The 10,490-nt window shown below is 36.1% G+C and overlaps 2 protein-coding genes across 2 annotated transcripts; both read left to right on the top strand.

The window, feature by feature from the left end:
* On the top strand, nt 1–737 carry LOC121240654 (probable histone H2B.1). Its single transcript, XM_041138143.1, has one exon. The coding sequence runs from the start codon at nt 92–94 to the stop codon at nt 536–538; it is 447 nt and encodes a 148-aa protein (XP_040994077.1). The 5' UTR covers nt 1–91; the 3' UTR covers nt 539–737.
* A 3,699-nt stretch (nt 738–4,436) lies between these two features.
* LOC121240650 (THO complex subunit 4A-like) lies at nt 4,437–8,066 on the top strand. The gene is made up of 5 exons (XM_041138138.1): nt 4,437–4,717; nt 4,897–5,025; nt 6,560–6,628; nt 6,713–6,894; nt 7,638–8,066. The coding sequence occupies exons 1-5, from the start codon at nt 4,553–4,555 to the stop codon at nt 7,807–7,809; spliced, it is 717 nt and encodes a 238-aa protein (XP_040994072.1). The 5' UTR covers nt 4,437–4,552; the 3' UTR covers nt 7,810–8,066.
* The last annotated feature ends 2,424 nt before the right edge of the window (nt 8,067–10,490 follow it).

The following is a 10,490-nucleotide window of genomic DNA, read 5'->3' as shown; positions in this document are numbered from 1 at the left end:
TTCCATCTCACGTATCTCAACTAATTCGCTCTCCTCTCTTTGAAGTTTGAAGTCTTTGTTTGTTTCAAGAGAACAAAGAAGGAAATTTCCGATGGCGCCCAAAGCCGACAAGAAGCCAGCGGAGAAGAAGCCTGCCGAGGAGAAGAAATCCACGGTTGCGGAGAAGGCTCCGGCCGAGAAGAAGCCAAAGGCCGGAAAGAAGCTCCCGAAGGAAGGTGGAGCCGTTGCCGGTGATAAAAAGAAGAAGCGGACCAAGAAGAGCGTTGAGACATATAAGATCTACATATTCAAGGTGCTCAAGCAGGTCCATCCCGACATTGGGATCTCAAGCAAGGCCATGGGGATCATGAACAGTTTCATTAACGACATCTTCGAGAAGCTTGCCCAGGAAGCTTCGCGGCTGGCCAGATACAACAAGAAGCCTACGATCACCTCCCGGGAGATCCAGACCGCAGTGCGCCTCGTACTGCCTGGTGAGTTGGCTAAGCACGCCGTCTCTGAAGGGACCAAGGCCGTCACCAAATTCACTAGCTCTTGAATTGTACGGTTGCAGGGTTAGGGTTTGTGACGAAATTGGGGGTGAAAGTTAGGGTTAGGGTTTCGCATTATTCTCTATGCCTTCATCCCCTTTTTTTTTGTTTGTTTTAATCTTTTGCTTTAAAGTAGTAGATGCACGTGGGGATGTAAGTACATTATATGCTTTAAGATGGAATGGAAAAGCTTATGATTTTACCAAATTATCTGTTTGTTTTTTTAGTTTATTTTATTTTTTATGGTAGTTTCAGTGAGACTTTAGCTTCTCTAAAATTCTCCCGCTTTGTGTGTTTCTCGTAAGTGGTGGGACTAATCGGGATATCATTGTAAACTTGGTTTGTTTGAGCGGGGACCATGTCATAATTATATCATTCTATTGGTGCTGGTCAATGTAAGCATGGTTCGTTTGATTTTTGGCTTTGTTAATCTCTCTGGAAACAGTGTTTGGATGTCCATGATGGGTTTTCAGGGAACGATGAATGGAGTATTCTATGAGATGTGTTGAAGTAACTGTGTATATATATTTACAAAGTTCTCTACCAACAGCAGTCGGAATGTGCAATGCTTTGATGAGTAGGTGAACTGTGGACGCCATTTGCTTCCTCAGGTTTAGGGATAAATAATGGTGAAGTAGGGCATCGTGCAGAGTGGAACTCTAGAACAATAAACACATTTGATGCTCCGGAATCTGTGTTCTTCGTTCTAGTGGCCGTGGATGATGCATTTTTACAAATGATATTTAGTAATTTACGATGAGAGCCATAGATATGGCCCAAAATGGATACCTTTGTATGCTGTACTTTTGTAGTTAGTATTTCATTCTGGGATCACAATGAACTTCATTGTCTGTTTGGAAGCCACTTTTTTTCTTGTTTGTGAAGTTTCTGTCGCTCTTAGGTTAAAGGTTGCATTTGTAAGTTGATTTGAGTTAAGATGATAAAATATTGTTAGAATATTATTTTTTAATATTATTATTATTTTTTGATTTAAAAAAATTAAATTGTTTATTATATTTTGTATTGAAATTTAAAAAAGTTATAATGATAAATTGAAATAGGTACAAGAAGCAAACGAAGCCTAAATAAAAGAAGCAGTTTTGGACAAGTTCTATGATCTGCGTGGCGTTGGAAACAAAACCCAAGTTGTAAGACAGGTGAGGTTGTGCTAGGCCTCTTTATCACATTCTGGATTATGATGAACGATGATGTTTGCAATTGAACGTATGTTTCTCACGTCTATTGCATCTTCAACGGATGTTCTTGAAAGTAATGCAGGATGAAGTGGTTTCAGACTTTCAGCCAAAAATGTGTTTGTGGTACTCCTTCAAACTGCAATGTTTGGATATTCTTCGTTTCCTTCTGTTGCTCATCATCTCTTCTCCTTCATGTCTTAGTTATGTTGGACACTTGAGAGCCAAATTTTCAATACCCACATCCACAAAGAAAGTTGCTCTACTGAATCTGGAGGCCTCTCTCTCTGTGACTCTTCCAAGTAAAAGTAAAAAAATGTTTAAATATTTACAAGTGTAGATGAAAGCAAAATTATATTTGTGGCACGTACTGATGATGTTTATAGAAAGAAAATACAAGGCTGTGAACTGCTCCATGAGGTATCCATTTTCAAGAGCGTGTGAAAAAAGCACTAAAGATGCTTTACATGCAATGCTTGAGTGAAAAAAGCAAGCAACCTGGACCAAAACACAAAAGTATCAACTTTGGTCCTTCCCAACCAATCGCAATGAAAATCCATTGAGAAAAAAATATTAAAGATGCTTACTGAGAAATAACACTTGGAAGAGGGCACCCAAAGATTAGAACTCCCAGTGTCACAGTGAACTTTTGAGGAGTGCCAATTCCAATCTCACCAAAATACTCATGAGCATCCATGTAGTTCTTTAGTGCGACAATACTATTACTGGTGTCCTCAACTCAGAGTTACCATGGAGATAATATTTTCTGACAGGAGCTCGCCGTTCCTTAAGAGTCAATTTGTCCAGCAAGCCGGTTGCTTTCATCCAATTTATTCTTTTTAAGTCCAATTCGGATCATCCGATCGTTGGGCGTGGAGAACACTGTTCGGGTCGGAAGGAACAAGAGAAGAAGAGCAGCCAAAGTGGTTCTAGATCTGGTTTTCATCTTGGAAACTGCAAAATAATTCATGCACATATTTTCTTAGCGATCATCAGTTGACAAAGCCAATCCAAAGAAATAATGAGATTAGGGTTTGGACAGAAACGGTTTCATCTCATCTCATTGTTATAATTTTTTTAAATTTTTACACAAAATATAATAAATAATTCAATTTTTTCAAATTTCAAAATAATAATAATATTAAAAAATAATATTCTTACAATATTTTATTTAATTTTTAACTTTCAAACTATTTCATCTTATCTTATTGTCCAAACTGGCTTTAAGGTCTCGTTTAGATACAGAAACTATTTCACTTCATCTCATCATTACAATTTTTTTAAATTTCTATATAAAATATAATAAATAATTCAAATTTTTATTAAAATAATAATAATATTAAAAAATAATATTATAATAATATTTTATTTAATTCATTTAATCATACCATCTTACCGTCCTAATGAGTCCTAATTCTTAAATTGTGTTTAGATATTGAATTGAGTTGAGTTAAATTGAAATGATAAAATATTATTTTTTAATATTATTATTATTTTAAGATTTAAAAAAATTAAATTATTTATTATATTTTATATTAAAATTTAAAAAGATTATAATAATGAGTTGAAATGAATTAAAAGAAACCCTTACTCTTCAGATTCTCAGAATCCAAGCAAAGAATTACAGTAAGTAGGCGGGGTGGGTGGGGGAAGGGGAGGGGAGGTAAGATTGTGGGAGGCAGGCATGTAAAGTTTTTTACGTGGATTTATGACGTGGCAATTTTATATTGGATGGTGTAAAAAGGAGTTTTACACCCCCGTTTGAAGTTAATCTCGTATGGATTTCCCTCAGCAACCTTCGGCTGGCAATCTTTCGCGTTCGACGTCCTATTGAGGAGGGCCACCCGTCACCCGACGCTAATAAGTAATAACTTAACTATTTAAAAAAGTGTTGTAGGTTAATTTTTATTTTTCCATAAATTTTACTTAAATTACTTTTTCATTTTAAAAAATTATAAAATAATAAATTTATAATTTACCGTCTTTGTCACCGCTTTATTTGACCGTTAGGTTATTTTGAACTTTTTTTATTTCTTTTTTATTTTATATTTTTTTAATATATTTAAATATATTTAATTATTAAATAAAAAAATAAATAAATATACAAGGATAGCTGAGCATATAAAAAGTTTAGATATCGTTTGGATTCGAAAATGAGTTGAGATGAGTTGTGAATAGTAGTGAGATGAGTTGTGAATAGTAATGAAATTTATGAGTTAAAGTTGATGAATAATAATAAATAGTAGTGAGATGAGTTTAGATGACTTGTGAATACAAACTAGGCCTTATTGTTTTAACTTTTTTAAGTAAAACTTATCTCTATAGCTGTCGTATCATCTGTTATTGAAAATGATAAGAGAGTGGGGTTATTATGCTGTCTCATTCTTATTGTTGGGTCGTATTTTTTTTTATATTTTTTTAATATATTTACATATTTTTAAAAAATAAAAAAATACATCAATATCACTTTTTTAATTATTAAATAAATAAAAAAAAATGAATGCAAGCGGTCTACTTGACCGGTTAGAGTGGGCCTGTCATTTCCCATGATAAAATGAGACTGTCATTTAGTACGTATACATAAAATTATATTTTTAATATTATGGTATAATTTTATTAATTAAATGTAAAATCAACTACCCAACTACAAAACGGCAACAGCTTGTTGTCAAAGGCTCAGCATCATGAAACAATTTTGTTACAGCGAAGACTTTACTGCGACGACCTAATACTAGATTGCTTACATTTTGATTTTTGAGTGTCCATCCTTTCTTCCTCCAATCTTTCCACTTCTTCGTTGCCTCTCTCTCTCTCTCTGTGTGTGGAAAAATGTCGTCGACAGCTTTAGACATGGCCCTAGACGACATCATCAAGACCAACAAAAAGTCCGGCGGCGGCAGAGGCCGTAACCGAGCATCCAGTCCTGGTCCTGGACCCGCCCGCCGCTTCCCTAACCGCGTTGCCAACCGTACAGCTCCTTATGCCGCCGTTAAGGTGTGACTTAGGGTTCCGATCTGTTCCCTTTATTTCTCTCTTCTCATGCTTCGATTTCTCTGCCTGTAACTTGCTCATAGTTTCGTCCCATATATCTGAATTTTCATAAAATTTGATTTTTTCTGTCATTCCGTCTTCGATACGATTTGTTCTTAAGATTCTTCCTTTGGTGATATTAGGCACCGGAGACGACGTGGCAGCACGATTTGTATAGGGAAGAGAATTTGGGTCGATCTTCTGCTATAGAGACTGGGACCAAGCTCTTTTTATCCAATCTTGATTACGGTGTTTCGAACGAGGACCTTAAGGTATCTTTTATTTTTTTTTAATTTGGAATTTCAATTGTTGGTGCTAAAATGTGCTCTTGCTCTCCTTCAGTTTTCTCTCTTTCGTAGTCTTGTCTGTTTGATTGGTTCAATCGAAAAAAAATGGTAACGTACGCTTTTTTTCCTACCTGTGGTATGTTAATAGTAATACCATCCGATCTATTTACATCCGTTATCATTTTTACAAATCCCTAAGAAGTAAAAATCTCAACTTTTTCTCCACGTATTTGACGGCTGATTTCGATAGATGTGCTAATCGGGTAATTTTCACCGAGTCTCAGGTGATTAAAATGCCATTATGTTGCCATAGGTTGGCAAACAAAACTCACCCCGTACCGAAAACTGGCTAGCGTAACTATCCAAAAGAAATGTTTGCTTAGGAGATTGATTGAATGAAGGTGTAATATAGAGACACAGAGTTCTGTTTTTAATTTGTGTTTGTTCAATATCTTTTGGCGTTACTTAATACAAAAATAGCAGTACTTGTGTGTTTATGTTGTGTGGGAGCTTGCTGTCCAGGTGGATGATTTGGTTTATCGTATGACTTAATAGTTGACAGAGTATAATTTAATTACTTGTGATTCTATTGTTTGTGTTTGACATTTTGTTTAGTTGGGCAACAGTTAGTGGCGAGAATTTTAAGTCATAGTTGGACGGTTTGGTTTTTAGGAAAGCTTCCTTCTAATGATGTTGTTTATTATGTCAGAAATATGGGCATAGGGTATTCTGTGGTATTTTTATTTTGGAAGGATTGGCAGAAAACTTTATTTTTGTTTGGTTCTATAAACCTCATTCTTGTGTGCATCGTACATGTTAAAGAAGGTTTTTGCTTTGGTATCAATGTCTGTTAAGAATCAAGATGATCATTCTTGATAGAATATTGACTGGATACCAAATTTTGTTTCTATGGTGTCCTCAAGTTTATCCTGCATATCTGAGCCAACCTTTCGCACTTATTTAATTCTTTCCTTTCTTGGGTTCACGTTTCTCGTTTAAGTGTCCTGCTTCGGTGGACATCTTTTAGGACAGATTTTGTTGGCAATGTTTAATGGGTCAATGTTTGTACTGGAGCTAGATCTCTTAAGGTTTTGACCCTTGCGAGAGGCCGCCTATGTTATTTTTTTTTTTTTAACTTCTCATTTGTTTATTTCTTCATGGAATTTACTAATAAAAAAAAAAAATCTCTTCATGGAATTTGTATGTCTGTTTCTGCATATTCATAAAATTGTACAATAGAATAAAAACAGATAAAGCCACTCATTAAACATTTTAAACATTTTATTAAATGAGATGTTCATAAAATCTCATCAGCATTTTATTGCTTTCAAATTCTAATTTAATATGATTATTATGCTAGAGAAATCCGCCCAGTACACTACCCCCTCCAGGGGAATTACTCTTATCCTAAATGTTATAATTTTATTTCTAATTATTTATTTGGGGTACTGGGAGTTGCCTCCTGTTTTTTATTTGTTCCGAGTCTCTTGACATTTATGTGTAATTCAAATTTGTGCAGGAACTGTTTGCTGAAGTTGGTGACCTTAAACGGTATTCAATCCATTATGATAGAAGCGGGAGATCGAAGGTATCTAGTCAAGTTTGGCATAAGTAGGTCCTGATGATGGATTCTTTTTGTCCTGCTGTAGTTTAGAAAAACTCTTTTTCTTAGGGAACTGCTGAAGTAGTATTCTCGAGACGAGGAGATGCTGTGGCTGCTGTCAAGAGATACAACAATGTACAGCTTGATGGGAAACCGATGAAGATAGAGATCGTGGGAACAAACATTGGAACACCTGCTGCACCTCCAGCAACTAATGGGACTTTTGGAAATTCAAATGCAATCCCCAGAGGGTATGCACCATCTGACAAATCTGTGAACTGTTTTGCTCATAAATTTTATTTTAATGGTGCAAGTGTTTTTTGGTTGTGTCCCTGGGTTAGTTAGGACTTTGTCCCAGTGGTGCTAATAAAAAGAAGTTTTTTTTGGTTGAGTTTGCTATGCTTTGGGTCTATGCTTACTTGTGATTAGTTTCGTAGCATTCCCAGGGTGGCGTGTGCAGTATGATTTTTGATTGTGACCAAGACTGTGTCAATATGGACGAAAATTATTATGATAGTTAAGTTTTTTAGCAGCATCTTTTAATTTGTTAAAAGTATCCATTATTTGGATTCTGCTGTTGCTTATAAAAAATTTAGATTCTGTGGTTGGTGTACAAGAGTGTTATTTTAGGTAGTTGAGCATGAGTTTTGCCTATGTACGAATTTGATGGAAAATGTATGAAATTTGAAGTAATTATATCAAAGTTTTACTTATATAAAAAAAATTATATCAAAGTACTGTTTATTAACTGTAAAGCAATTACATAATAAGTTTTTGTGGCTTACATGGGTTGGGGGTTTAGCAGGGTAGAAGACGTGCATTTGCAGTCTCTGGGATTCCCCGTCATTAAAAAAAAATTGTGGCATACACCGATTTTTTAAAGGGTTAAGCTACACTTCAAAATGATTATTTACATCTACTTCGAGTATATCTACCATGCCGCTTATGGAAATTATGTGGCAGCCTTGATTGATTTTTTTCAATTAATGAGCAGTGGACAAGGTCGAGCTGGTGCACTAGGACGGCCTCGTGGCAGCAGAGGTGGCCGTGGTTTTGGAAGGGGTCGTGGACATGGTCAGGGAAGAGGCCGTGGTGAAAAGTTATCTCAAGAAGATCTTGATGCTGATTTGGAGAAGTATCATGAGGAAGCAAAGCAGAATAATTGAAGCCATTTATCATGTTTTATTGTTTGGACTATACAATCTCCTGTGACAATCTCCTGTTTGGTTATGCAGCAACCTCATCTATTTTGTGTATCTCTAAAAAAATCATGCTTAAGAGAAAAGACGCCAACTACCCGTAGAGAGCTGTTGGAATCTAAGGGGTGTGGGTGTTTATTGTGAGTTTTTCCTTTGACTCGATACAATTATACGTGGGTTGATGGATAGTTGTCAGTATGTATTCAGAACCAATACTTTATTCACTTCTTTAGCGCCTTCTTTTTCTTCATCCAACAAATCGGGGTTTGCAAGCAGGAACTATTTTCTCTCCAGTTAAAAGAAAACTGTGGCTGCAACGTCTTTTCCTTGCAATTGCACGTAAAACTTGGGAGACTTCAATTGAGGTAGATCTCTTTTTATTTTCTCCTTTTTGTGCACTCTTATAACTGTTAAAGTTTTATCCCATGTTCATATGGTGATATAGATTTAGCTGTTTTGGTTTTGGTTTGGTTGAGTTGTCTTCTCTAAACTTTGCCCAGGGAAATGTTAGTTCCCCTGTTTATTAGTATGGATCTTTGATGCCTTGTTGGTGGGAGACATGGGTGTCAATACAAGCAGGTTCAGCATCTGTAGGGAACGTGGGTTAAGTTGTGAGGTTTACATGTATGAATTACATTGATCATCAGAATAATTCGCTACACAGGCTGCTTTGTCTGTGGAAGGAGTTTCTTATATTCCTTCTGGACTGAAGGTATGCATGTCTACTTTGTGAAAGTAAATAGTTCTCAAGAAACCAGCTCTGTTTACATTTACATCAGGGATCAGAGTCAGCTCTGTTTCTCTAATCAAGAGTCAATAATTTGCTGTTTGATAGTGAAATCTCAGTGAAATATATGCATATTAATATTGCTTTTTGGTGGAGGGAGTCCGATTATTCGGCAAATATTAGAGCATTTTACAAATCTCGTCTTGTTTCTTTTAAGGGGAGAGTAATATTCTATGTTCCCATTTGAGGACCAGCAGTTTTTGAAATGCTCTAGGGATTTGTTGATGATTCCAGACTCAGCTGACAGCATGGGCCTGCTTAGTTGTTTCTCTGCTGCTGCTTGATCCCGGCTTCATCTACCCCTCTAATTGCTGCATATTTTTGGCATCATATTGTAGTTCTGGGAATTTTGGGGGATTGCGGCTGCAGGGTGAGTCTGCAAGCTTTGTTGTGTTGGCTACATCAGTTTGACTTTAGTTTAACTATCGGATGATTGATTGAGTTCAATTGCCTGCTATGTTAACATCTTTCTTTCTTTTTTTTTTTTTAAATGACATCAGCTTCAGTTTGTTTTCGTTTTAGTTGTTGTCATAGACCATAAAACTTCTTGTCTGTGTGTCAAATTATGTGAAAACAAACAGAACCACTGATGCCATATGATATGTCATCCTCCCGTTGATTTTCCGAAAATGATTTCGGTGCCAGACGTTAGTTATATGGCACCATCAGTGGCCTTGGGAGAAGCATTTCCCTTCCATATATTGATGTCTGAGGATCCGTAGTATGTCTTTACAATGGGAGTGATTCTTATCAAATTGAGGATAGCTCAGATGATCTCTAAAGAGTCCCTTTTTAAAATTAAGTTGTCCCATATCATATGATTGTTTGCAGGTTCTACAACCATAGAGAGTTTGAATTGTCCGGTGGGCTTCTGTGCGTCTGGAGATTATTTTTCTCATAATTGCAGGCTGCTGCACTACATGGTAATTGCACCATTTGCAGGTCCCAGCTTATTTATTTGTCAGAGAAATGATATTTGCAAGAGCCACACATTTCAATCTTTTCAGCGGAACTTGTACACTTATCGTTACTCTTATCTCTCCATTTCCTGTGAGAGACAGAGACAGAGTCAGACATCTGTCTCGCTATTGCATGGTTAGGCTTAGGCCTGTACAAGAAGCTTGATATCCGCTCAACCCGATTGGGCCCACCCCACAAAAGTCGGTTTCATCGGTTCAAAATTAAATTGCAGGTTTAAATATCGGCTCCGAATATTTTGCAGTCGAAACCGTGAAACTGATGAACCCACTGCATTAGGCCGTTTCCTCTAATTCATCCCAAAGCCATAGGTACATATTACACAGTTTTATGGCTGGACCCAAAAAATCTCAAATTCGACTCGGGAATTATTATGCATGCCCGTCACAATCCAGAACCAAAACGTCTTCAATACATTTTTCCCTTTTCTTTTTAGCAATTGAAATTACAACACATCTATTCATTTGTTTGATTAAGGTAAAGCCTTGATCACTAGAGGAAATAAGAGAAAATCAAGCAAATAGAGTATAGGTATGCTACGTGTCAATCACTACCATAGAAAAATTCTAGTCAATATCTCTACACCACATACTTACCTTTATTTTTTACTTATTTTTTATTATTTTTTTTCTTCAGCAAATGTGATGTAACTCTACTATACCATATGATGTCATGCCACACAAACAACTTCGTTAGGGTTCTTGAAGGGAAATACAATGGAATGACCATTTTTCTAAAAATTTTAAAGAAAAGTACAGATCTTTATTCATTTGTTTTTAGAATTAAATATATTTTTGGGGGCAAAACCAGGAAGTATGGACATCAAAATGCTTCCCGAGAGTGCAGTGCACAATTAGGTAAAAAGTTATTCTGTGCATTATTC

Source organism: Juglans microcarpa x Juglans regia, chromosome 7S (assembly GCF_004785595.1).
Source record: "Juglans microcarpa x Juglans regia isolate MS1-56 chromosome 7S, Jm3101_v1.0, whole genome shotgun sequence".
In the NCBI taxonomy this organism is placed as follows: Eukaryota; Viridiplantae; Streptophyta; class Magnoliopsida; order Fagales; family Juglandaceae; genus Juglans; species Juglans microcarpa x Juglans regia.
The sequence above is the reverse complement of the archived record's forward strand: the minus strand, read 5'-3'. Positions and strand labels throughout refer to the sequence as shown.

Excerpts from the sequence above, each read along its gene's own strand:
- LOC121240654 (XM_041138143.1), top strand. The coding sequence starts at position 92 with ATGGCGCCCAAAGCCGACAAGAAGCCAGCGGAGAAGAAGCCTGCCGAG.
- LOC121240650 (XM_041138138.1), top strand. The coding sequence starts at position 4,553 with ATGTCGTCGACAGCTTTAGACATGGCCCTAGACGACATCATCAAGACC. Across the intron at positions 6,629-6,712 it reads ATAGAAGCGGGAGATCGAAG|GGAACTGCTGAAGTAGTATT; the intron begins GTATCTAGTCAA and ends TCTTTTTCTTAG. Across the intron at positions 6,895-7,637 it reads TCAAATGCAATCCCCAGAGG|TGGACAAGGTCGAGCTGGTG; the intron begins GTATGCACCATC and ends ATTAATGAGCAG.